The 27,918-nt window shown below is 36.4% G+C and overlaps 1 protein-coding gene and 1 long non-coding RNA gene across 3 annotated transcripts; one reads left to right on the top strand and one right to left on the bottom strand.

The window, feature by feature from the left end:
• Positions 1-7,727: 7,727 nt before the first annotated feature.
• On the bottom strand, positions 7,728-27,612 carry LOC132144109 (adhesion G protein-coupled receptor E3-like). 2 transcript variants are annotated; one of them, XR_009434319.1, is made up of 12 exons: positions 27,551-27,612; positions 26,549-26,738; positions 20,253-20,369; positions 19,880-20,061; positions 19,604-19,765; positions 18,878-19,084; positions 18,568-18,800; positions 16,518-16,584; positions 16,345-16,436; positions 16,094-16,256; positions 12,985-13,115; positions 7,728-8,074 (listed from the first exon to the last, which is right to left on the bottom strand). XR_009434319.1 is itself a non-coding variant. In XM_059554861.1 (11 exons), the coding sequence occupies exons 1-11, from the start codon at positions 27,572-27,574 to the stop codon at positions 13,056-13,058; spliced, it is 1,497 nt and encodes a 498-aa protein (XP_059410844.1). In that variant the 5' UTR covers positions 27,575-27,612; the 3' UTR covers positions 12,480-13,055. The 2 variants fall into 2 exon arrangements, 1 of the variants encoding a protein (XP_059410844.1); XM_059554861.1 differs by lacking the exon at positions 7,728-8,074 and having other exon boundaries at positions 12,480-13,115.
• LOC132143209 (uncharacterized) lies at positions 23,334-24,294 on the top strand. The gene is made up of 2 exons (XR_009434220.1): positions 23,334-23,546; positions 24,073-24,294. It is a non-coding gene; the product is annotated as an uncharacterized LOC132143209 (long non-coding RNA).
• Positions 27,613-27,918: the final 306 nt, after the last annotated feature.

The following is a 27,918-nucleotide window of genomic DNA, read 5'->3' as shown; positions in this document are numbered from 1 at the left end:
AGGTTGACGTCTAAATCCAACGACTGTTTGACGTCAAGCTCCAACATTGGGCAGATGCTGAATGTTGGCTGGAACACCCCCCCCCCTCCCCAAAAAAACCAAACATAAAAAACGGTTAAATGCATGGCACTACACGTATTACCAACTTCACTTATTACTAACCAGTTTGACTTTATTTCTGTCAGACGTCTACAGAAGTTCTTTTTGAGAATTAACAGAGGTTTATATGTTGATGTTTTATTTGAAAATGTTTGATCACCATTATTGTGATCAGTGTTTGCTTTATTTGGGTAGTTTGACTCTTGGCTTAGTAAGTCTTTGGTTCCTGTAATAGTGTTTACCAAAACGCATAATTTATTATAAAAGGGACCATAAGAAAATAAAAACTATTGATGTAAACTAATTTTCTCATCATTGATCTAAAGTGGTTGTTTATTATTAATGAACAATATTCAAGAAACAATACTTTCTTCCATCAGATCAGACATTCAGAATTTTCATTTTTAAATACTTTTGAGAGTAAAATCTTTCGATACACATAAACATCAATAATCAGTATATGAATCTCAACAATGGTGGCATGCTTCATGCAGCAATGCATGCTGGGAGCCACCGTAGTATAAAACACATGGCTCCCAGCATGCATTGCTGCATGAAGCATGTCACCATTGTTGAGATTCATATGCTGATTGTTGATGTCTGTGTGTGTCAGTGTAAGTTAAGTTTTTTGAGCTCATGTTTGTTAAAAGATTTTAACTGATTGTTGTAATACTGCTGGATCTCATGTGGCCGAAACACAGGGTTTGTAATATGAATGTACTAAAGGACTAACATAACTGTTAGATTAAAAAAACATCAGTGAATTAGGTTATTTCATGATGATTATAAAACCATTTACAGATAATCACCTGATCTCATGTCACTTTAGCTGTCTTTGATGCTGCAAATGTGCTCGACAAACAAACTGTCACAGCAGCCAAAAAAGACAAAAGATATAATAATTGTTAAAAGACCAACTAATGGAAACACTAACCACTGTTATGGTGTTTAACTGTTAAGCTGTTATGGAAATTAAACATAAGATTTAAAGCCCTGTTAATTTTAAGAGCTTTTGTAGACGTTTGACAGAAATAAAGTCGGTCTGGTTAGTAATAAGTGAAGTTGGTAATGCTGTTTGTGGAGTTTGTTTAATCTTCCTCTGCTGAGATCTTGAGATATTTAATGTGCTGCTATGCATTTCACCCTTTGTTGTGTTGTGGTGCTTATTCCAACCAAAATTCAACGTCTGTCTGATGTCAGAGTTTGAAGTCAAACAAAGTTGGGTTTAGACGTAAACCCGACTTTCATTTTCAACCAAAATATGACATCTGAATGACGGATTAGTTGGAGTCCAACGTCTTCCTGACATCACATTGATTTACTGTACCTGCTGGGTTAAAGAGAATGCACTGATCCAGTAGGCCTGCATTCAGCCGGCTATGTCTGCTGTAGGATACTTACCAAGACGGGCATTTTGAAAATTTTTGTGTGCATTTGTCCATTTAAATATAATACTTCAGAGAGAGCTTATATTTGCGGGGTGCGGGTTTGCGCGTTACGGATGAGCGCACGCACAAATCTTCACACTGCGCGCGCGATCTCACGTCCTCTGGCTCTTAAATGTTTAAACTGAAAAAGCTTAAATGAGTTTAGTTTAAACACAGATATCAACGTGTGCTGATCAGGTCTCATCTGTGCGCGCGCGCTATCAGCACCCGGGTGATTACGGAATAAATGACTGCTCATATTCCAGCATAAGACATTCACATTGAACTGGAGTGCATGGTTTGTTATGTCTGGGAATCCAGAATGCGCATGCATCAACTGAAACATATATATATATAGCGAACCATATTACAGATGCTTTGTCAGATTTAAGTTGAACCGCGGTCCCAGTGCGTGCCGAACCGTGTGTGTCTGTTTTTTTTTTTTTCAGCAAACCGTGCCATCCCTAACATTTATTGTGCATGCTACCAAGGCCCGGTGCCACAAGGGGGCAATGCCCCCTCAGATCTGACTTGTGGCCCCTCTGTTTTATTTTTGTGTTCATGGTTAAAAATAAAATGTTCAACCTTTTGAGTTAAATAATAATTGAACCTTATCCCCATGGGATTTAGAATGTTCAGTGTTGTGACTCGTGACATTATTATTACAACTATGCAGTGTTTTCAACCTCATAATGTTTATTTTAGATTTCAGACATTTAAATACACATAAGCACTGGTAAAACAACAGCCTACATTTGGAGTTTGTAAAATAGACACATGTCTGTGGAACCAAGTGCTAGTGTCGCGTTGGTTGGCGCTGAGCCAGAGACAGACGAGCTCAGCGCTGTCATATCACAACTATGCAGTGTTTTCAACCTCATAATGTTTATTTTAGATTTCAGACATTTAAATAGGCTACACATAAGCACTGGTAAAACAATAGCCTACATTTGGAGTCTGTGGAGGCAGCAATAACAATCTATTCAAATATAATTTGCTGACGTGTGTTTTTCATATCAGACAAACACAGTGGAAGTAGGCTAACTATAAAGTTTACTCTATTGTTATAAAGGTTTTCTCGTTGCAAAGCGAGATCTCAGTGTGTATTAATCATTGATGGTGTAATAAAGTTAAGCCCCCTTAACAATTTCACATGCCCCCTCAGTCATTTCATCCTGCAGCCGGGCCTGATGCTACCTTATATTAACCAGTTGTTATTTTACTTTAATAAAATTGAGATATGTCATGCATGGGATTGGTAACATAGGGTTTAACCAAAATCTAAATGTAGATATCAGCAACATTATTTTGCAGAAAGTTAGTAAACACTTGCCAGTCAACATTAATATTTGCAAGCCTCCAAATTTGGTAGCAAATCTACGCATGATTCCACGGTAAACCAGATATATTAAAGTTGTTTTCCAGATGCTACCTTTCAGTTTTCAGCTCAGCAACCTCAGTTTTGCATATTCTAAGATATCTACATATTCTGTCTGCTATATTCCCAGTGTTAACAAACGTATTTGCAAGCCTCCAAGCATAGACGTCACATTTTAAATCCTACCTGTTGCCTTTCACCATCCACTTACTTAGCTTCTGTCGCATCACTTGACATGCCATCTCCTTTTCCCTCTTTCTTTTTCTATTTTTAGCCCCCAATAGCTTTTTTGTTCTATCCATCTTTTTCGAGTTTCAACGACAACGCACTAACGTTACAGCTGCTCAAGCGCTCACGCGCCCCGCCCACTCGCGATATTACCCTTCTATGTCTAAATTCTATGATGGAATATTATGAGGGCATCGGCGCCTGTTAGTCCTCTATATTTTATATATACATTTTAATATAAATATATATAACTTTTCTTATAAAAAATGAATTAATTAATTAACCATCGCTTTGGCGCCCCCCATGGCATACCCACTTTTTGCGCCACTGCGATGTCAGATGCCTCCGTAACGCCCGTTTCACACATACTCCATCTGCGGTGCGTATGCATTGCATAATTTTTTACGCACCCATGTTAATGGATTCCAGCGTTCACACTGCACGCGGTTGCGGTCCGTCAGTGCGTCAGTGCGTTCCAGGAGCAGTGTGTCTGCAGCAGTGCAGCGGTCGTTTACGTACCGAGTCTATTTTTGCTGTGCTGCAGGCGCTGAATTAAAGTGACAGCGCATTGTTAACGGTAAAAATTAACATGGATTGACACGGAAATGCAGTCATTTTCACAATAAATGTATACTAATCAAAGCCTACTGTGTTTCACACGCAACACATGGATTTTAATAGATTTAAAACTAGAAAAGGAGCAACTTTAGAGAAACAAGGCAACATTATATATGCACTTTTATAGAGGCAGAAAAACAAAGTTATTTAAGACCCGTTGGTTTGCGTGTAATAAAGATTTAAATGCAAAAGTCTCAAGAGTCGACTTTTTCTGTCAGTGGTGAGTTTTAATTTTAAATGTTTGTGATATCCTTACAAGAAAAGTAGGCTAATGTTGTGTTTAAATGTGTTGCAGCTTGTTTCAGCAGCTTATTATAAAAACCTAGCAGTCAAATGCATGAGTAATACGTTGTTTATATTTGAATTTAAATATGTCTATGAAAGATTGTTACTGTACTGTGATGAAAGAATATCACAATGCTGAAAAAGCTTTCTGATTTTTTTTTTTTTTTTTTTTTACATGATTTGATATCAAAATAATGGACAAATGTTGTGTTTTGTGGCTTAAACAGCCGCGGATCAGAGCGGACTGCAAACGCGTCCTGTGTGAAAGCACGAGTCCGTGCTGCTTCAGCACAACATACGTAACGCACACGGACTGCATACGCACCATAGACGGAGTATGTGTGAAACGGGCGTAATAATTATTTGATACGTAAATGAAAATCACTGCATGGCATAAATGATACATTTATTACACAGAATATTGATAAATGTGGTTTTTTCCATTATCTCTTACATAATGTAAGCATGCTGCGGCCCAGAACGTTTAGTACAAGTGTGAGTGCAGGTCAGCTGTTTAGTGCCTAGTATGAGTACACCGATAAGCACTTTTCTTGCCACAGAGTCAGGGCAGAACTGAACTCGTTGCCATCTTTCAAGTATTGTCCAGCCATGTGCGTGTAGGCGTTTTTCTTCTTTACCTTTTGAGGACTGAAATACTTCTAGGCGTATGTGCTGCCTCCATCAGTTCCGGGAAAAAATACAGCCTCGCTATCTTTGGTACTTCACTTTACTTTTTCTTTACTTAACTCCACTGTAGAAAAACAAGTACCATCAGACAATGTTGATACCAACTTGTACATATATATATGTTCTTGTGACCTCCTTACCACAGACACTGGAGAATGCCTTCGCTCCAGGTTACCTTCATCACAACAGAAGTCAAGTCACCTTTATTTATATAGCTTTTTTCAACAATACAGATTATGTCAAAGATGCCTGTCTAGGGCTACGTTCACACTGCAGGGCTTAATGCTCAATTTCCGATTTTTTTTTAAAAATTAGATTTTTTTGCAAGGCCGTTCACATTTCCAATTAAACACGACCTTTTGTGATCTCCTGTGTGAACATGAAATGACCCAGAAGTGACCCGCATGCGCAGAAGAGTACTCAACGGTCAACGACGTCACTAGAGCACATACACACACATATATATATATATATATTAGGGGTGTGCACGGATAGTCAAAGCTAACGTTAAACATGGATGTCAACAACAATGTAGTCAACAGCGGAGCTATTTTTGCAACATAAAAGTTATTTTCCCAACGGAGCCAGCACAATTACAATCTTCTCGTTTTAAGAAGAAATTTAAAAAGGAGGAGGAGAGCAAGGTTTTTGGCCATGGCGTTTTGTGGAGCAGTGTTAGCAACGTCGGTACAGAGAAACGTGTGGGTGCGGAGTCGCAGCCAGGAGTGGTGGGATACTTATGTGAGTGGCTTCACTAATACAGAATTCATCAGTAACTTTCGAATGACCAGATCCACCTTCGATTATGTTTGTGAGCGCCTTCAATTAATCAAGGGAAGAGACATTTCTGCGGTGGCCCATAACAGTGCAGAAACGCGTTGGAGTTGGAGTGTATTGGCTAGCCACAGGTGCATGCTATCGTACGATAGCTAACTTGTCCGCATCGTCCGCCATGGTTGTTGTTTATCTTCTCGTTCCCGCCTACTTCAAAAGCAGAATTATGACATTTGTGGCGTATCAATGACGTACGGGTCGGATACATGTGGCCTGGCCGTTCAGACGGAGGTCGCATTTCAAAAGATCGGATACGTATCGGATTCAGGACCACATACCCAAGTGGCCTGTGTCACATTTGAAAAGATCGGATCTGTGTCGTTCAGACTGTCATGAAAAGATCAGATACAGGTCGCATAGGGGCAAAAAAATCGGAATTGGGTCGTTTCAGCCTGCAGTGTGAACGTAGCCTATGAGACAAGGTTTTCACTGGGGATCTCTCTCTGGGGCTCATATAGTTGTCCCTGCCTCCACTGATATTCAGGACTGTTGAGGTCAAGTTGGGTGTTATTCTGGTTGACTTAATGCAGCCTAATAACCTAACAACCTAATGCAGCCTAACAACCCAAATAAAAGAGATTTGAATATTAGAAATGTGTTAGTGCGTTATGCGTTAGCTAAATTAAAAAAGATGTGTCTTTTAATCCAGATTTAAACTGAGTGTTTCAGCCTCCCAAACAATGTTAGGTAGATTATTCCAGAGTTTGGGGACTATATAGGAAAAGGATCTGCCACCTGCAGTTGGTTTTTATATTCTAGGTATTTTCAAACTGCCAGAGTTTCGGGAACACATCGGACATGGTGGACTTTAATGCAATTAGAGCTTGTTCAAATACTGAAATGCTGAACCATTTAGGGTTTATAAGTAATTAGCAATATTTTAAAATCTGTATGATGTTTAAAAGGGAGCCACTGCAGTGTTGACAGAACTGGGCTAATTCTTCCTGGTTGTAAGAACTAGCTGCTGCCTTTTGGACTAACTGTAATTTGTTTACTAAGCGTGAAGAACAACCAATCAATAAAGCTTTACAATAATTTAATCTTGAGGTCATAAACGCATGGATTAACATTTCTGCATTTGACATTGAGAGTTTAGGTCATAATTTAGATATATTTTTGAAATGGAAAAATGCAGTTTTGCAAATGCTAGAAACATGGCTTTCAAAGGAAAGATTGCTATTAAATAGCACACATACTAATGACAAAGATTTGACAGAGCAGTCATTAAGTCTTTGACAGGGTAATTAGTAATTACATATGGAGATAATTTACACTTCTGGGTTTTTTTATGTTTTACTTTTATTTCAGAATTTACCCACTGGGCAAGTTTAAGTCCAGTTAACATCTTTGCAGACATTGAAAGGACATCCACTGAGGAACCAGAATCAAAGTTTTGTCGCTGTGTTTTTTTATTTTTTTTTTTTATTTTTACATGTTCTGTTAGTATGAAATAGACATTCACCGATTCTCCATACAAGATTAACAACTAGTTCAACTTTGGTCAGTGGACCAAAGTCAAAGTCATTCAAGGTTCAAGCGGATTAGTGATGAACACAGCAGGTGTTCATCACTAATCCACAATCATCATTTAATAAGTCTCTTAATTATCTCATTGCCTTATACTCTTTGAGGACTTGGGGTTTGACTTTAGACTAGTTTGTGTCTTGAAAGGAATGACCTGGTTCCTCCTCTGGTGAAATCAGCTGCTGAGTTCATGGGTGGAGCAAAAGTATGGCAGGACTTTTACTTTTTGATCCCTGGACATTACACCTCTGTCTGTAATATATCTGCTTGTTTTACACTCGTTGGCCACTAGGTGGTACTGTGAGTAAATGAAGCCTCCAGAAATTAACCCTTTTGTCAACCACTTCGCTGAAAAGCTTAAAGCTTCATGAGGCTTCATCTTGTCACCACTATTGATGGACTCTTTGTACAGGATTTCTGCTATGATTTTGTTCAGAGTCTTTGACCAAAAAAATAAATAAAATAATAATTCAGCTTTTTGTTCAAGTTGTTTTTGTTTTTTTATGAAAATATGTGCCAGGTGATCAAACATTAGTGAGCAGCTTGATCCAATATAGGAATCCTTTCACAGGAGAGGGTGAGAAATTCTGCTGCATAATCCATTATTCTTACTGTCTGATGTTTTGTAAGGTTCCAGCTATGGATGGTGACAGGTTGAGTAGTGTAACTTTTTTTTTAAACCAAAATAAATTAGCGATCTCCACGTACAAGAGTCAACGACACTGTGCAAGGCACAGACAACACCAGACAATGAATGACACAGAATGAACAAGTAATGAACAGGTGTGTGAAATCACTGAACATTTATGACAACCAATGAGACACAGGTAACAAAGACAAACAAAATAGAAGTCCATGAAACTCAAACTGAAACCAAAACTACATGTGATAGTTATATTTTAAATACACTTATATTGCAGAATATATTATTTTATATTTCAAACCAGGAAATTTCTCTCAAATTAGAATCAGTCTACTTATATGTAGATTTAGTCTTACATGGAATTAAACATGTTCACAGATACAGTTATTATATCTCACTTTTTGTAAAGACAAAACTTTGTACAAAAGGGTCTTAGCTTCCGGCTTTGCTACCGTTCGGACGTTCTAGCTTACTGCTCTGCGCTTTGCTTCTTATTTCTGATTTTTTTTAAGATTTCTACATCAGCAGATCAGCACAGTGCTCAAAAAACGATTTTCTGGCACAAACGCTAAAACTAAAAACTCTTTGGGACTGAAATAACACTACAAAAAGAAAACTTTGCCTCCCACTGCCAGCTGCTTACATTCCAGAGAGGGGAAAACAACTGCCTACATTCAAACAGAAGAGAGAAAAAATGCCTCCTGTTGGATCTACTTGTTGCACGAACTGCTGCAAACTTCTACAAAGGATTGTGATTCTTGAAACAAAGTTACTTGCTGGAATTCCAAAACAGACGGAACACTTAGTAGACCGTCGTCATGGACCTTCTCAGCATACAGCCGGTGAGTCCCATGAATCTTATGAATCTCAACAGTTTATACCAAGTGTAGAGGAACAAGCCAAAACTGATCGCCACAATAATCGATGGCACAAACAGGGAGCGAGACCCAAAGGAAAATCAGCCAGCAGCTAACACCGCTACTAACAGGCGCTCAAGGACGAGCAGACAGCGGCTTTCAACTCAGAGCGCAGCCGAGCCAAGGACTCTGATAGTGGGTGACTCTGTTATCAGAAACATCCGTAGCAGGACTACAACAACATGCTGCCTTCCTCAAGCAACGGTCTCTGATGTGAACAAGGAACTTCAGAACATTCTGATGAAGCACAAGACTGCAAATCGAATCATCATCCATGTGGGGAAGAATGATATTCGGAAAGAGCAGTCAGAACTCCTTAAGAAGGACTTCAGTGAACTCTTTGAAACACTTCGAAGACTTAAAGTTCAGTCGTTCATCAGTGGACCACTCCCAGCAAGGGGAACAAATATGTTTTCACGGTTGCTTGGGCTGAACACATGGCTACAAAGATCTTGTAATATAAAAGGAGTGAATTTCATTGACAACTTCAATCTTTTCTGGGGCCATAGACAATTGTTTAAACCGGATGGCCTCCACCCAAACAAACTTGGTGCTAGAGTGTTTAAGGACAATATCTACTTTTCCCTCCGTCATCCTTCAGCAGAGTGTGTCAATCCATTCAGCACACACACACCGGGTCCGAGTCATCATGTGGTTGACATATCCCACAAGGACACGGATAACACCACACAGCCAAAACAAGCACTACTCATGGACACTATCCCGACTGAACCCTGCCCACAGACCTCCTCACAGACTGACTGTGATAAAATTGATGTAAAGACACAAAGCACAGCCATCAAGTTAGCATCTTCAAACATTCGCTCGCTAAAAAATAAATCATTTCTAATCAATGACTTTATAACCACAAACAATCTGGATTTTATGTTTCTAAACGAAACATGGCTAGAAGACAGCTGCAATGCAACAGTCCTTAATGAAGCAGCCCCTCCTAACTTCACTTACATGAGTGTTTACAGGACTGATAAGAGAGGTGGGGGTGTAGATGCTCTATTTAAAGATGTCTATCAATGCAAGCAAGTGTCATTTGGTCAGTACTTGTATTTTGAATATCTAGGGATTGTGCTGAAAGGTGCTCCACGCATTCTGTTTATTATTATTTACAGGCCTCCAAAATACTCTCCAGCCTTTGTTGAAGAGGTCACAGAAATGCTATCAATGATTTCCTCAGAGTTTGACTGTTTTGCTATTGCAGGGGATTTTAATATTCACATAGATAATTCAGAAAACAAAACTACAAAAGAAGTGATAACGGTTCTAAACACTTTTGACTTGACTCAGCATGTGCATGGACCCACACACAAAGGTGGACACACTCTAGACTTAATCATCAGTAGGGGTCTAAACATTTCATCCATTGTTATTAAGGACATAGCACTATCTGATCACTTCTGTATTTTCTTTGATATTTTGATCTCTGCTACCACTGAATCTAGATCTGTCTCTGTCAGAAGGAGATGCATTAACGAGAACACAAGTGTACTGTTTATGGAGGCTATATCTTTAACACCAAGCATTTCTGCAGACTCTGTTGATACTCTCCTTGATTCATTCAACTCAAAAGTTAAGAATGTTATTGATGATATTGCTCCAATAATAATCAGTAAGAAAACAAACAGACAGAAATCAGTTTGGAGAAGATCAACAGCAGTTCAGACTATGAAAAGACAATGCAGAAAAGCAGAGCGGATGTGGCGGAAGACAAAACTTACACTATAGCATCTACAAAGACAGCCTTCATGCTTTTAATGTGAAACTAGCCACAGCTAGAGAGACTGACAAACCCCCCAAGTCAGATTCCCAGTGAAATGCTATCAGACAGCAAATGCAATGAGTTTGCATCCTTCTTTTCTGAGAAGATCATCAATATCAGGAAGGCGATTAGCACATCCTCAAGTAATGCAGAGGTCATACAGATTAGGCCACAATATCAAAAAGATACTATGTCTATTTTTGAAGCAATTGATAGCAAAATTCTGGAAGACATAGTGCAGCACCTAAAATCATCAACCTGCTGTCTTGACACACTTCCCACATCTTTTTTTCACAAGTGTGCTTACCTGCTTAGAAGCAGATCTTTTAGAAGTGGTGAACGCCTCACTTCTTTCTGGGATATTTCCAAACTCCTTAAAAAATGCAGTTGTTAAGCCCCTCCTGAAAAAGAGCAATCTTGATAACACCATTTTGAGCAATTTTTACACCAATATCTAATCTTCCTTTTATAGGTAAAATTATAGAAAAGGTCGTTTTTAATCAGCTGAACAAATACTTAAACTCAAATGGATACCTGGACAATTTTCAATCTGGTTTTCGACCGCATCACAGCACAGAGACAGCACTCATTAATATAATAAATGATATTCGCTTAAATTGTGACTCTGGCAAAATATCGGTGCTGGTATTGCTAGATCTCAGTGCTGCGTTTGACACTGTCGATCATAACATACTACTAGAGAGACTGGAAAACTGGGTCGGGCTTTCTGGGATGGTACTCAAATGGTTCAGGTCATACTTAGAAGGGAGAGGCTATTATGTGAGTCTAGGAGAGCATAAGTCTAAGTGGACGTCCATGACATGCGGAGTCCCACAAGGGTCAATTCTTGCACCGCTCTTGTTTAGCCTGTATATGCTTTCACTAAGTCAAATAATGAGAAAGAACCAAATTGCCTATCACAGCTATGCTGATGATACCCAGATTTACCTAGCCTTATCTCCAAATGACTACAGCCCAATTGACTCCCTCTACCAATGCATTGATGAAATTAATAGTTGGATGTGCCAGAACTTTCTTCAGTTAAACAAGGAAAAAACTGAAGTCATTGCATTTGGAAACAAAGATGAAGTGTTCAAGGTGAATGCATACCTTAACTCTAGGGGTCAAACCACTAATAATCAAGTCAGGAATCTTGGTGTGATTCTGGAGACAGACCTTAGTTTCAATAGTCATGTCAAAGCAGTAACTAAATCAGCATACTATCATTTAAAAAACATTGCAAGAATTAGATCTTTTGTTTCCAGCCAAGACTTGGAGAAACTTGTTCATGCCTTCATCACCAGCAGGATGGACTATTGTAATGGGCTCCTCACCGGCCTTCCCAAAAAGACCATTAGACAGCTGCAGCTCATCCAGAACCAGAAGATCTGAGCATATCACACCAGTCCTCAGGTCCTTACACTGGCTTCCAGTTACATTTAGGATTGATTTTAAAGTACTTTTACTCGTATATAAGTCACTAAATGACCTAGGACCGAAATATATTTCAGATATGCTCACTGAATATAAGCACAGACCACTCAGATCATTAGGATCGAGTCAGTTAGAAATACCAAGGGTTCACACAAAACAAGGGGAGTCCTCCTTTAGTTACTATGCCATCCGCAGTTGGAATCAGCTTCCAGAAGAGATCAGATGTGCTAAAACACTAGTCACATTTAAATCTAGACTTAAAACTCATCTGTTTAGCTGTGCATTTATTGAATGAGCACTGTGCAATGTCTGAACTCATTGCAATATATATTTTCACTGTTTTTTTAATTTCTTTTTATGTAAAATCATTTTCTAACTGTTTTAAACTAATTTTAAATAAGCACAGTTTTAATAATTTTAAAAGTTTTAAAATTGCTTGTTTTATTCTTGTTATTATTTTTCTTCATTATTATTTTACTTTCTTTTATGTAAAGCACTTTGAATTACCATTGTGTATGAAATGTGCTATATAAATAAACTTCCCTTGCCTTGCCTTACAAAAAAAAAAAAGAAATTAAAATAATGAAAATCTGAGTGAAAGCAAATTTCAATCATCATTCATGTGTTTTAATACAAAAATAAAAGCCATATGACAATACAGATTCACTTTAAATTTGACACATCAGCTGTTCCTTTATTTGAATAGTTTATTTACAAAGATACACATGTAAAACCTGTGACACGCCATTCTGAAAATATACTGTATTTTTACTTTACGGCATATAAAGTAAAATAAAAAAAATAATATTCTAACCACAAACAGAACTATGGACGATAAATACACAAAAAAAATTGACGCAAGGCACATTTAAATATTTAATTTAAACTATAAAGTCTAAAATCATGTTATTTTCCTTCACCATGAATGCATGAAACATATTTCATGATGGTTTTTATAATTGGCAAGCATTTAGTGGATTCTCTGTAAAAATATTATTTTCTCTCACCACTAAGAAAAAGGTTGTGTTTAAAAAGGATTTAAATGTTCAGCATTAATAGTATTTAGAACTGTAATATCAAAAGTATTTGCAGGAAAGAGCTGAAACTACAGTTAACATCTTAAACATTGATTTTACTGTAAGAATAATATCACCTGTTAATGGCATTTCAGCATTACTTTTAATGTCTAAACATGATGCTGTAGTCCTCAGAGTTTTTTGCCTCCACCGCAAAGACAAATGAAAAACTTCCTGTACTGCAGCCTGACCTGAACAAGAATGAGACGAGCTGAGTGACTTCCCAGCTAGAATTATTTTGTTCTAAAAACATTCCCATGGATTGTTCTAACAATGTTGTTAGCGGGTAGTTTTATTTTTGTTCCCAGAACGTTCTCTGAAAAGATAGAATAACGTTCTCTAAAAACATTCTAAAAATGTTTATTAATAACATTATTAGAACATTATCCCCTAAAATTCTAATTAAAATTTAAGCAGATGTTTAGATGTTGGTGTTGATGTCTGTTTAAAAGTAATAGTTTGGTTTGGTCACCATACTGGTTATAAGTGTAGGTTTTAGTTTAGTTTACAATTTGACCCTTGACTTGTCAGTGTTGTTCTTTAACTGCTATAATCTTTATTTTGGCAAAAACTGCAAGAAAACGTGTGGTTAGATGACACTGGTTGCTTGCTAATGATTAATACATCATCACATATGTGGTTTGGATACCTGTTTTCACCCAATCTAATGTATGGTGTTAGTTACATATTATTTAATAAAGCAACTTAACAGCTCAACAGCCTGAGACCCAACTGAATTTAAAGCATATTATTTCAAGGTTTAAAAAAAAAAAAAAAAAAAGAGTCTTTCTTTATCACACAAACATCAAGATTCAGTGTATGAATCTCAACAATGGTGACATGCTTCATGCTGCAATGTATTCTGGGTACATCATACAAAACCCTTTTATGGGCCCAAGGAAGACTAGCAACCACATTGTGGAAGCTAATGGGGATCCAAATAAATAAGCAAATAAACAAATAAACCCATCCATGGCACCCAGAATGCATGTCACCATTGTTGAGATTCATACATTAATTCTTGAGGTCATTGTGTGTCTAAGCTTTCTCTGGTTCATTGACAATGTAATTTAAAAAGAACAGACAAAATATGATATAATTTGTAGAATCTTATGCATTGCATCTGCTATAGTCACTAATATTAAATTAATAGTACAGATCAGCTCCAGATAAAACCAGTTGATTAGATCACTACTTAAGGAAAGTTTTAATAGCAGCAAGTAACCAGCATCACCTGATGACATTTTACTCTCAGTGCTTTTGCTGTAACAAATATAATTACAGCAGTTAAATGAATTGTAACACTGAAAAGTTTCATACTGCCTAAGTACTGATCACCATAATGGTGATGTCAAACTAAACTATTATTTTCAATAAACCAACACCTCTGTTAATCTCAATAAGAACTTTTTTACATGTATGACAGAAATAAATCTTGTTTATAATAAGTGCAGTTAGTAATACTGTTTTTGGAGTTATTTACGCGAGAGTTTGACACCAAACAGAGGTTGGGTTTTCACCTTCAACCAACATTTGACTTCTGAGCCATGTCAGTCCAGATCTAATGTGATGGGAAGCTTTATTAGAATGTTAGAGAATAATGTTGTAACAATGTTATCCATAGAGATTTTTTGAGTGTCTTTAGAGAATGTTATCCTAACTTTTAGTAGAACATTCTGGGAACTAAAATAAAACTAGCCGCTGAAAAGTTTCTAGGTGGGTTCATGCACAGCAAAAAAAATCTGAGTGAAATTAACTCTGCTGGGAGTACATGTGAGACCACACTCAAGAGTGTGAAAGTGTTAAAATAGGAGTGTTAAATTAACACTGAAGCTGAGTTAAAGTAAATGAGATAATTAAGTGATTAATTGAGGGATGATTGACCACTATTGACGAGACCTGATGTTAACATGCAGAATCAACAAAGACGAAAATCACTATTTTAATGGTGTCACCATTATAGTGGTCAGTGTTTGCTTTAGTTGGGCTCTTGACCCCTAAAATGTTAACGCCAGGTCTTAATTGGCTGTTATAACCGAGTTATAAAACTGATGGACAAGCAAAGTCTATTGTTATCCCTGAATTACTGAGTTAAAGTTATATTGTTGATTATTGCAGCCCTATGATTCTTCAACAATGTATTTCCAGCATTCTCAATATAATCTGTGGAATTTCTTAAAAGTTGTTTGCTCAGAAATCTTTCGAAAGAGTCTTTCAGTTAGACATGCAAACATCAAGAATCAACCTGTCAATCTCAACAATAGCGAAAATCCAAAAAGCATGTTGCAGTGCATTCTGGGTGCCACCTAACAAAATTCATCCATGGCTCCCATGATGCATTGCGGCATGAATAAATTATTAGCTGAATTGTTTCAGGAATTTCCTTTATTCTTACTATCTACTATCCTACTATCTATTTTTGTTTTGTTTTTTTATGTTACTTTTAGTAGTTTGTTTTCTAATGTTTAGAGTTGTTCTGTTTTTCTGTATTTGCTGTTTGTCACCATTGTTGAGATTCCTACACTAATTTTTGATGTATGTGTGTGTCTAATACAAGCTTTTTTTTAATTATCAGAACAACTTTCAAGAAATCTCTTTAATTAGCGGGTACTGCACAATCACAGGGTTGTTATAATCAATGAGGTCAATCAAATCTGTTTAGGCTTTAATTGAGTTGGGTGATTAAGGTCAAACACCCATAATTAGATTTTTTTCTTGTCTGGTCATTACTATTTGTAACAGCCAAACTAAATCTGCCTTTAAAAACGTAAGGCTCAAGAACCCAACTAAAGCAAACACTGACCACTATAATGGTGACATAAAAATAGTGATTTTTATCTTTGTTGATTCTGCATGTTAACATCAGGTCTCGTCAATAGTGGTCAATCATCACTCAATTAATCACTTAATTATCTCATTAACTTTAACTCAGCTTCAGTGTTAATTTAACACTCCTATTTTAACACTTCCACACTCTGGAGTGTGGTCTCACATGTACTCCCAGCAGAGTTAATTTCACTCTGGAATTTTTGCTTTGTGATATCAATTTGACCTCTGAAACTCAAAGACCAGAATGGAGATTTGTTTATAATAAACAGGAAAGAAACTACTGTACTGTCACTGGAGATTGATTTGTTTATTTTCAGAGAAGGATGGAAAAAAGTCTGACCTCATTATTGAGGACACAGTAGATCAGGAAGATGAAGGTTCCCTGCTGGGAGTTCAAGATCAGGAAGATGATCTCCAGCACCTCACTGCCATTAATGAAGAAACCCAGAATCCAGGGGCAACCAAGAACCACAAACTGACCCAGAGTTTTAAACACCAAAATCCTGCAGAGAAACAGTGAAAGAGAGATAATGTCTTCTTTGAATATTTTGTTCTTTATTTATATAGTGTTTTGATCATATTGTTTGTTACTTCGTTTGTTTCATCTGTGAAACCTCAGCATTCAGTTTTTTGAGAGTTGAGTTTAGAGTGATGATGATATTAATGAAGAGAATCATGTTTAACTGTGGATAAAGAAAAATAATTATTAAATGAATGTTTTGGCTTCAACTGCCCATATGAAAATGTTTGTATTCAGAACTTACTGTTAGTATGACACAAACAGGACCCAGAAAACTCCAGATAAAACCTTGATCAACTTTAATCCAGCACCTGTTCAGAGGAAAACAAATAACTGAATAAAAAATGCCATTTCAGATGTTTATATATATATATATATATATATATATATATATATATATATATATATATATATATATATATATATATATATATATGAAATCAACTGGAAGGAAAAAAAATTACCACCATAATTGTGGTGAGTATTTGCTTCAGTTGAGCTCTTGAGCCTTTTTTTATTAGCAGTTTTGATAAGTTTACTTCTAATCAATTGTTTTACTGTCTCACAGCAAACATTTGTGCTATGTTGAAATACATTTTGAACTAGCAAGTAACTTTTAAGTTCTTGATTAGTCTTTATTTATCATATGATCCTAAACAAAATTCATATGTGGTGAAAATTCATATGCTGGTTCTTGACATTTGTGTGTGTCTAAAAAAGCACTGGAGTTCAAATTTATGTTTTACATGGATTGAAAATTCAACTCAGCAGCTGATTTCACCAGAGGAGGAACCAAGTCATTCCTTCCAAGTTACAAGTTAAGTCAAATCCCAAGTCCTCAAAGAGTTAAAGTCAATGATATAATTAAGTGACTAATTAAATAATGATTGTGCATTAGTGATGAACACCTGCCATTATTGTGCGTTACAGAGGATCAGATGATGATGTTTTGTTGGTTAAAATTATGCCACCATCATGGAGATCAGTGTTTGCTTCAGTTGGGCTCTTGACCTTTAGCTTCTTGTGTTAGATATTTCTCTGTAAAAGTACATGTGCTGTTATAAAGCAGTGCGATCAGTGCTGTGCAGAAAACTCCTACTTGCTGGTTTTACATGATGAAATAATTATTAGGCATCAGCCTGATTATTTCCAAAACATTTTTTTTCTCTTAACATATGTTCAGTTTTTAAATAACCTACTTTGTGGAACTGCCACATGCAAATGAACTGTTGGTTTAATAGTTATAATGATTTAATTTGAAATGTAATGAATATACATTTTTGAAAACTCATCTTAATAAGACGCACAGACATCATGACCCAGCATATGAATCTCAACAATGGCGACAATCAACAAAATGCTTCATACTGAAGTGCATGCTTAGTAACACCATAGTAAAAACTCCCATCATGCACTGTAGCATGAATAATTGTTGTAACCACTGTTGAGGATCATATGATAAGTGCTCATGTCTAAAATCCTGAGCCTATGAAATTTTCCCCCCAATATTTAAGCATTACAATAATATTTGTTTAATAGGACTTTTTTGTAGTTAATAGCTGAACATCATTTAACAAACCAAAGAGAGCCTTCACCACACCTTCATGACATTCCTTCCAATGTTTTAGAAGAAAAAAAGGACAATTTAACTTGCTATTTCAAGCTTTTAATTAAGCAATGTGTTAATGTTTACTATGTAATGAAGTGTTTAAAAGCAAGTTACTTTGAACTTTTAAAAGGGTCAAGAGCCTAACTAAAGCAAAAACTGATCTCCATGATGGCATCATTTTAACCAATAAATTATACGATCCTCTGTAATTCTCAATAACAGCAGGTGTTCATCACTAATGCACAATCATCATTTAATTATTCACTTAATTATCTCATTGACTTTAACTCTTTGAGGTCTTGGGATTTAAAATGAGAGTTGTTTGTGACTTGGAAGAAATTACTTGGTTCCTCCTCTGATGAAATCAGCTGCTGAGTTCATGGGTGGAACAAAAATATGGCAGGAATTTTACTTTCTGACCCGTGGACTTTACACCTCTGTCTGTAATATATCTGATTGGTTTACACTCGTTGGCCACCAGGTGGTATTGTGAGCAAATGAAGTTTCCAGAAATTAACCCTTTGAACCACTTGGCTGAAAATCTTAATGCTTCATGAGGCTTCATCTTGCCATCACTACCTCTGATATATATATATATATATATATATATATATTATCAGAGAGCACAAAACTGTCCTGGGCAATTTAAATCCTCCTATACAAATGAGCTTCAATAGGAACTCACTCTTTGCTGCCGTAGCCTTCAGGGACCAGACCAACAGACACACACACCACAACCAGAGCAACCACATATCCAATCACACACAGGAATCCACTGCTAAGCACCTCCCTCTTCTTGGAGCTGATCTGTGATAGGTTCTTCACACAGATGAAGAGCAGCACAGCTTCAATGAACATCCACACAAAGCCGGAGAGAAAAAGGAAGTGCAGAAGGCCTGAGATCACTGCACACAACACCTGTAGATCAAGAGAAAGGGTTATGATGATTCTCAGTGATGCTGTGCTGAGCTGTAGGGCTCCTTCATCATTCTCACCTGCTGAGGCTCTATGAGGCTCAGGAACTGCTGTGTGAGCAGAAACAGAAGGTGAGCCAGCAGAAGACTGATGCAGATGTTGATTCGAGCCACATTATTCACTCCAGGGCTCCACTGACAAAGGGCAAAGGTCAACAGGGCCAAAGTGAAGAACACCAGTCCCACGATCACACACACCAAATTCAACAGATCCATCTGAGAGTAATTCTGAGAAAACATGTCAAAGAACTTGAGTGCTAAATCTCTGCAGTTGTTCTGTATTTACTATAAATTAGGAATGTAAATTAGGGATTTTTTTGTGCCCCGATTCGGTCACTGAATATTGATTATCTGCCGATACCGATTCCTGATCTGATACTTCTATATTCCTGGAATTTGGAAACAATGTAACATTGCTTGGTGATTTTGGTTTGGAAGCTTCAGAAACTTCAACTTGTTTTACTTGAAATCACGCTCACCATCTGCACATACTGTATTAAGACATTGTTGGAATATGGGACTGCTGATGTAAAAAACACTGAACACGGAAGCCCAAACACAATGTTTTTGCTTTTAATGGCGGTTGGGAAATCTACTGGCACATACTGCCACCTACTGGCATAAAATAATGATTTAGGAGATCAGGTTTAGGAGACCCAAAACTGATTAGTGAAAAAATGCTTAATCTGCCCCAATTCTGATCCTTGAGATCAGCTCAGGACATCCCCTCTATAAATGATCTCGTACCTTTTGTGGCCCTCTGGTTTGCATGATGAGAGCAAATGTGGACAGATGAACACATGAACACACAGTGTAGCTGCTGTTGGTCTCTAAAACAGAACAACAATCTACAATCCACTCGCTGATATTCCAGTAAACACAGGACAGAGAACCACTGGGATCAAACTCCTGAAAAAAAGAAGAACAATGATGCAAGAAATATTAGAACATTAAAAGTGTTCAGATGTTTTCAGATGTTCATTATTTCTTAGTTTGGTAAAAAAACACATTTCAGTGTCTTACTCTGATGTGTCTGAAGGTGAAGTTGACTGGTTTGGTGAGTTTAGTGTAGTTGCTTTTGGGAAGAGTAGCTGAGATCACAGTGGACATCATGGTTTTAATAGTGTCATTTGATGTGTTGAAGAAGTCTGGCTTCAGTAGATTCTTCATCATTGTGTAGCTCATGAAAGTCACAGCAGCTGATCCTGAGTTACAGACCAACATGAGACAAAAGCTAGTGAAAAACTTACATCATTTCAAAAAGTAACTAATGTCATTCAGACAAAAAATAAAATAAAATTGGGCATTCACAACAGCAACCTGAAATTCTCAAAAAGCCAATGTTTGTGTGTTTATTTTCATATGCACTCAAGACAGATTCATGCTTTCCACACACCTGAAGGGCTGCTCTTTGCAATTTCAAAAATGTTAATCTCCATAACAGCCTTTTCCGTACTGACTGAAGGAATGATTTTTTCAGATGCCTTTGGACCAACTGCAAGAACTCTCACTTCTAAGAGAAACAAATAGGAATGGGACATTTTTAATTCTCATTGCCACAGTTTTCCTGTAAATTTATACATATATATATACATACATACAGGTCCTTCTAAAAAAATTAGCATATTGTGATAAAGTTCATTATTTTCCATAATGTAATGATAAAAATTAAACTTTCATATATTTTAGATTCATTGCACACCAACTGAAATATTTCAGGTCTTTTATTGTTTTAATACTGATGATTTGGGCATACAGCTCGTGAAAACCCAAAATTCCTATCTCAAACAATTAGCATATTTCATCCGACCAATAAAAGAAAAGTGTTTTTAATACAAAAAAAGTCAACCTTCAAATAATTATGTTCAGTTATGCACTCAATACTTGGTCGGGAATCCTTTTGCAGAAATGACTGCTTCAATGCGGCGTGGCATGGAGGCAATCAGCCTGTGGCACTGCTGAGGTGTTATGGAGGCCCAGAATGCTTCGATAGCGGCCTTAAGCTCATCCAGAGTGTTGGGTCTTGCGTCTCTCAACTTTCTCTTCACAATATCCCACAGATTCTCTATGGGGTTCAGGTCAGGAGAGTTGGCAGGCCAATTGAGCACAGTAATACCATGGTCAGTAAACCATTTACCAGTGGTTTTGGCACTGTGAGCAGGTGCCAGGTCGTGCTGAAAAACAAAATCTTCATCTCCATAAAGCTTTTCAGCAGATAGAAGCATGAAGTGCTCCAAAATCTCTTAATAGCTAGCTGCATTGACCCTGCCCTTGATAAAACACAGTGGACCAACACAAGCAGCTGACATGGCACCCCAGACCATCACTGACTGTGGGTACTTGACACTGGACTTCAGGCATTTTGGTATTTCCTTCTCCCCAGTCTTCCTCCAGACTCTGGCACCTTGATTTCCGAATGACATGCAAAATTGGACCACTGAGCAACAGTCCAGTGCTGCTTCTCTGTAGCCCAAAGTGGCTTGACCTGGGGAATGCGGCACCTGTAGCCCATTTCCTGCACACGCCTGTGCACGGTGGCTCTGGATGTTTCTACTCCAGACTCAGTCCACTGCTTCCGCAGGTCCCCCAAGGTCTGGAATCGGTCCTTCTCCACAATCTTCCTCAGGGTCCGGTCACCTCTTCTCGTTGTGCAGCGTTTTTTGCCACACTTTTTCCTTCCCACAGACTTCCCACTGAGGTGCCTTGATACAGCACTCTGGGAACAGCCTGTTCGTTCAGAAATTTCTTTCTGTGTCTTACCCTCTCGCTTGAGGGTGTCAATGATGGCCTTCTGGTCAGTAGTGTTACCCATGATTGCGGTTTTGAGTAATGAACCAGAGTGGGAGTTTTTAAAAGCCGCAGGAATCTTTTGCAGGTGTTTAGAGTTAATTAGTTGATTCAGATGATTAGGTTAATAGCTTGTTTAGAGAACTTTTTCATGATATGCTATTTTTTTTTTTTATAGGAATTTTGGGTTTTCACCAGCTGTATGCCAAAATCATCAGTATTAAAACAATAAAAGACCTGAAATATTTCAGTTGGTGTGCAATTAATCTAAAATATATGAAAGTTTATGTTCATGCTGAAACAAATTGCGCTAAGGGTACTACAGGGACAACAGAATTGTATTTAGAAAAACACTTCAAGCTATTTTTTTAAGTGTTTTAATAAATGCAGACTTTTATCAAATGCATTTTGGCTGTTCTTTTTATTATTATTATTCATGAACCACTAAATTTATAGACAGACATAGATCTCAAGAATTAGGGTATGAATCTCAATAATGGTGACATGCTTAATGCCGCAATGCATTATGGGTGCCATGGATGAGTTTTTTATGATGTACCCAGAATACATTGCAGCATGAAGCATGTCACCATTGTTGAGAGTCATACACTGAATCTTGAATTTGGTGTTACAAAGAAAAAAAAGGAAGTCTTGTAATGATCTACTTTAAAGCTTAATTATCACCATATATTAGATTGGGTGAAGCCAGGTAAACAGACCACATATGTGATGATGTCTTAATCATCAGCAAACAGTCACTGTTGTCAAACCGTGTTCTCTTGCCCTTTTTACCATAACAAACGTTATGGTGACATCAAACCAAACTATTACTTTTAAACGAAATCAACATGTAAACCTCTGCTTGAATCTTAATTAGAATGTTAAGGAATAATGTTCTAATAATGTTATCAATAAATATTTTTTGAGTGTTATTAGAGAACGTTATCCTATCTTTTGAGAGAATGTTCTGGGAACAAAAATAAAACAACCCGCTTAAAACATTATCCATATTGTTAGAACAATCCAAGGTAATGATCTTAGACCATTTTCAGAACAAACAAATTCTAGCTTGGTGTGTACACACTAGTGTTGTCAAAAGACCCGGTACTTCGGTACCAAGTCGGTACTAAAAAAATGAAAATGTGACGGTACCAGGTTTCTTTAAGTACCAGTGGTACCGAGGACCCGCTCAACCCGGTTCTTGACGCACACAGCGCTATGATTTCTGCGAAGCAGAAAACGCAGACGGAATCTCAAAATCCAGTCATGAAAATGAAACTTACATTTTAATATGGACAGTCTTTTTTTGTCAAAGATAGCATAAATTAATCAAATCAAATCTCCGTATGGACCATTATCTTTAAATGTTAAGCCACAAAAGTTGGTTGCAATATGAATCCTGCATGTTCTGCGCGTCTTTGTGGGAATGAATGAATGGAAGAAAAGTGCGGGTTTGTTTACTACATAGACTGAAGCGAGTGACGCTTGCAGTAATTTCAGCATTTGCCGTCTCAATGAGGACATAAATACATCAACAACATCACCAGAACAGAGATCGCTAATATGTTGTCATCATGACGTATTACCAGTGGTGAACGCAAAGCATTTTGGGAATCCGCAGCACAAACATTAGGCGCCAGACTTCTTTGCAAGTACGGAAAAACGCAGTGTTCAATGTGCTGTCATAAACTGCAATAGTCATTCTCACGATAGAAGTGGCATAAAGCTTAAGAACGGAATATACTTTTATCGTTTTCCAGCGCTGAAATATAATAGTACAAGCCATGTTTCAGAGGTGACAAAAAGGCGACGAATGGCATGGATAGCAGCGGTAAGGAGGCCAAGATTACCTTCGATAACACTCCACCACACATGATGGTGTGTTCAAAGCATTTTCACAAAGGTAAGTTACAATTACTCTCTGTAAATGTTAACTGTTAACTAGCATGACATGGCTAGAAAATGAGCTTTAGTTACCAATGTACTAAAGCGTAACGTTAATCAGTTTTAAATGTTGTATATCTAGGCTACATTGCAATTTATTTGGTGACTGTGTTTGCAGGCCAACCTGCCTATGAAATGTTGGAGTGTGATCCTGCTTTGATTACAGAAATAAAATAGTATAGAATAAAATAGTTTAAAATATATTAAAATAGTAAAGTCATTTTAAATTGTCATAATGTTTCACAATATTACATTTTTATTATTATTATTATTATTATTATTATTATTATTATTATTATTATTATTATTATCAAATAAATGCAGCCTTGGTGAGCAGAAGATGCTTCTTTTAAAAACATATAAAAATCTTACTGACCCCAAACTTTTGAACGGTAGTGTATGTTGCCCCCTGTGTATAGCTAATCTGGATTCCTTAGGAATAGAGGTTGTGATATGACATGATTTCTTTATATTGTTACTGTAAGACACTACACCTGCACCTGAGATGGAAGGTCCTGTGAATCCACCCCCATCACCGGGCACTGTCCACACCACTCATGAGACTGAGCTGAAGACTTTGCTGGATAAAATTGTGGTTGTGTGCTGTGCTTTGACCAATATGTGTCCAAGTATTGTTGTGAAGGCGTCATGTTAGAATTATACACCATGCTCACATCTAATATGTAAATGTTTTTTTTTTTTCAAAAGATTTTGTAATATCTCTTCTCACATGTAATGTTTTTTAGCCATGTCTGTAAATAAAATACACAAAGATTGAATGAAATTCTGCCTCCTTTATCTGTATTAAGGAAGAATTGTTCAAAAATCAGTGTTCTTTGGTTGCAAACACAATTAGATAACTTAAATAGTAGTAACAACCAACTTAATTTCAGTTTCTTTACATATTTAACATGTAAATATATTTAGATGAATACATTAACATGTAAATACATTTTGATGAATACATTTACATTATTAAGAGGCCATAAAAACGATGAAAAACTGAAAATGTATGAGGTAGGTTGTGGGTGATAAGTCACAGACACATGACTCTTCTCTGGCTTCTGCGCTGCTGAGTCCCACGCAGCCTAAATGGAACCACTGTATAGGACAGTTCTGATTTTCGCAAGCAAACATGTCATCAAGCTCTTCAGGCTGTCTGCAAAAGCACCACAACACAGCCTTTTCACATGCCCTTCTTTTGGGCTGGAGGGTGTTACCTTGACCAGTCGCTCTGCTCGTAAGGATTGAGTCCTTTGATTCTCTTTATTTTCTCGTCATATCTCATCTTTGCATTAGGATTTAGTTTTAGGTGGTATGGTCCGACAATGTTTTCTTTAGCCCGCTGCATTTTGTAGGATTATATTCTGTTTTTCACTCTAATTTTTCATTATTTTCATTCATTTTCATTTCATTTTATTCAAACGGACCTTTTCACTGGCGTAATGACGCAATTACGTGCACTTGCTAGCCCGTCCATTTACGAGATCTCCAAATGCTAAAGAGAAGTCTCGCCTAGCCTCTGAAGGAAGTGACTTGGAAGGACCAGTCCTGCCAAGGAAGTATCCTTGACATTGAGAAACGCCTCATGTTAACTGGCAAACATACCCATAATTCTTTGCATTCTGATGACGTTGCCGCCCAGTTGGTCACATTTGTTAGCGATCTCTATATGTTCTGAGTCACTTCACAAGCTTTTTACCGTTTCATCTGAGTAAAACCAGTGTCAAAATAAAAGTAGAAAAAATAAATGGTCTATTTTTACATAAAGGTATTGTGCTTTATAGTTGTAAATAAGTATAAAGAATGGTATTGGTTTTATTTTTAGTGATAAAATTATTATTATTATTATTATTTATTATTATTATTTTTAGAATATTTTAGTTTTTTGCTTTGGTACCGAAATTGTTACAGAACCGTGGATTTTCACTGGTATTGGTACCGAACACTGAAATTTTGGTACCGTGACAACACTTGTACACACACTATCAACAAAACATTGTGCTTTTATAAAATAAAGAAAACAAACAAGATGCGCTTTCTGAATTCTCGGTCTTGAACAAAAGCATTTCACAAAAATGAACTGAAACTCAGCTAATAGGTTTCCTTGCTTCACAAACTTGATAAATATATCTATAAAAAGCTTTAATTTAGTACTTTAAAATTAAATAATTAAAAAGGAAAACAAAACTTCTTTCATTATAAAATCTGTAAAGATGCATTTCTCTCTAAATGCGAGTCCAGTGAGGAGATGGCAAGTCAGGATCAACTTCATCTTTGTGACACTGACTCAGAAAACACTAGATTATCAATAAATAACTCATCTTATTACATTATTACAGAGCCAAAATTATTACAATTGTATCAATATCCAAATATACAGGTGCTTCTCAATAAATTTGAAAAGTGAATTTATTTCATTAATTCATCTGCAATTGTAAACCGTGTGTATTAAATAAATTAAATGCACAAAGACTGAAGTAGTTTAAGTATTTGGCACCTTTAATTGTGATGATTTTGGCTCACAATTAAAAAAAAGGGACTTTTAAATTGTCAACAAATAAGAATACTTCATAAAACCATAAAAAAACATTTACAGATTTTTTTTTTGCATACGTGTACTTTCAGCTGATCCTGTTTTTCTTCAATTTAGAAAAAAATGTAATCATGATTTGTTTGTGAAAATGTTAATATGCAGGTTTCATGCACAGATTTGTTCGTATGCATGTTTAGTGAATGAGACCCAATCCTTGATTAAAGGTTTTTTTTTAGGGAGCCAAAAATGTGTTCTACAGCATCCTGGCAAAATTTACTTTTGGAAAGTTGCTTATGAAAGAAAAAACAATTTTTTTTTAATGGAAAACCAAATACTTCTCGAGAAGAACTTATTTGACTATGACTAACACATTGTGACTGATCCCAGAACATGTCATAAACACAAATAATAACAGTGCCTCTTACCTGTATTATTGAGACTAATGTTCAGCAAGTTGTGAGTTTCTGTTGGCGTCACCAGTGCAGACACCAGGCTCTCAAAGGCATTTATATAACTGTTTCCAAATGACACCAGTTTACTTTTATCTTCATCGGTGACCAAATCTAAAACCTTTTCCTGGGTGTCATCAACAACCTTCAAATAGTTTTCTGCCGCCTAATCAAATACCAAAAGAGATACTTCTGTAGAATGCAAATTATTTCATTAGAAAAATAGTAACATCAAACATATAGGTCACTCCCAAAATACAACAACTAACTGCCACTAGTAAAGAAACATGTATAAAAACGACAGAAAAAAAGAACTTATAAAATGAATATTTTTATAACATAAATGAAGTTTTTTACTTAAAAAATATTATGTGCCTGAAAACCCCCTTATTTATTGCTGAAGATGATGATGATGATGATTACCAGGGTTAACCATTAGTGCAGGGTCTAATAATTGTGGTCTGAAAAATGCAAATAAGCAATAATATAATCATTTTAGGAGGAATGACTTTAGAATTATTATTATTATGATTATTATTATTATTATGATTATTATAAATTTTATTCTTTTTTAACACTGCTTACATTAATGTTAAAATCTTGTATTTTGGTAAAAAATATAAAAGGAATAAAAAAAATGCAGAAAAGCAGTTACAAGGTCAAAATTAAGGATAAGAAGGGCTGTTAAAGGCCTGTTTAAATGTGCATATGAGGATTTTCCAACATGTTGAAAATGTTTTTTTTTTTGTTTTTTTTATGTTAATAGATTAAGTGTCGTTCATCAGTGTGTTCTGTCATAAATTGCGTCATCAGTGGTACAATTTGTGTAAAATAGTTTCATTTTAAAATTATTTGTATTTTGAGAGAAATATAAACTTTTATGAGAGACAAAAGTAAACTCTATAGTTGCTGTTGTTGTTTTTTGAGTATGAGAATGAGAATGACCCACACTGGCCAAAGGCTGGAAACATTACTTACTGCTGTAGACATCAGACCTGTCATATTTGCGATCTGGTCAACAAAATTCACTATGCTTTCTGCAGTTGTCTGCAGAAAAAAATTATAATTAATAATAATAATAAAAATTTTTTTAATAATATTTGTTTAACAATTTGTTTAACATTTATAGATTAACAAAATAAACTCATTCCTACATACCACTTCCATGCTGTTTTGAATATTCATCATATCTAGAAGGAAAGAATTGAATAAATCATGAGGATGCATGTGAATAAAAACAGCATATGAAACACAAGGGCAGCTGATGGGGTCAGTGCTGTACACACCGTTCAGGCAGTGCCAAGTATCTGCAGTGAAACTACAGACTTCTAGAGAAGCTGAATAGC

Source organism: Carassius carassius, chromosome 7, assembly GCF_963082965.1.
Source record: "Carassius carassius chromosome 7, fCarCar2.1, whole genome shotgun sequence".
NCBI classification, from domain to species: Eukaryota; Metazoa; Chordata; class Actinopteri; order Cypriniformes; family Cyprinidae; genus Carassius; species Carassius carassius.
This window is presented reverse-complemented; position numbering and strand designations above follow the sequence as displayed.

Bases quoted from the DNA above. Each gene is read 5' to 3' on its own strand.
- LOC132144109 (XM_059554861.1), bottom strand. From the start codon at position 27,574: ATGACAGGTCTGATGTCTACAGCA. The intron at 16,437-16,517 runs GTAAGTTCTGAA...CTTTATCCACAG, and splicing joins CTGTTTGTGTCATACTAACA to TTAAACATGATTCTCTTCAT. The intron at 16,257-16,344 runs GTAACAAACAAT...GTTTCTCTGCAG, and splicing joins TCACAGATGAAACAAACGAA to GATTTTGGTGTTTAAAACTC.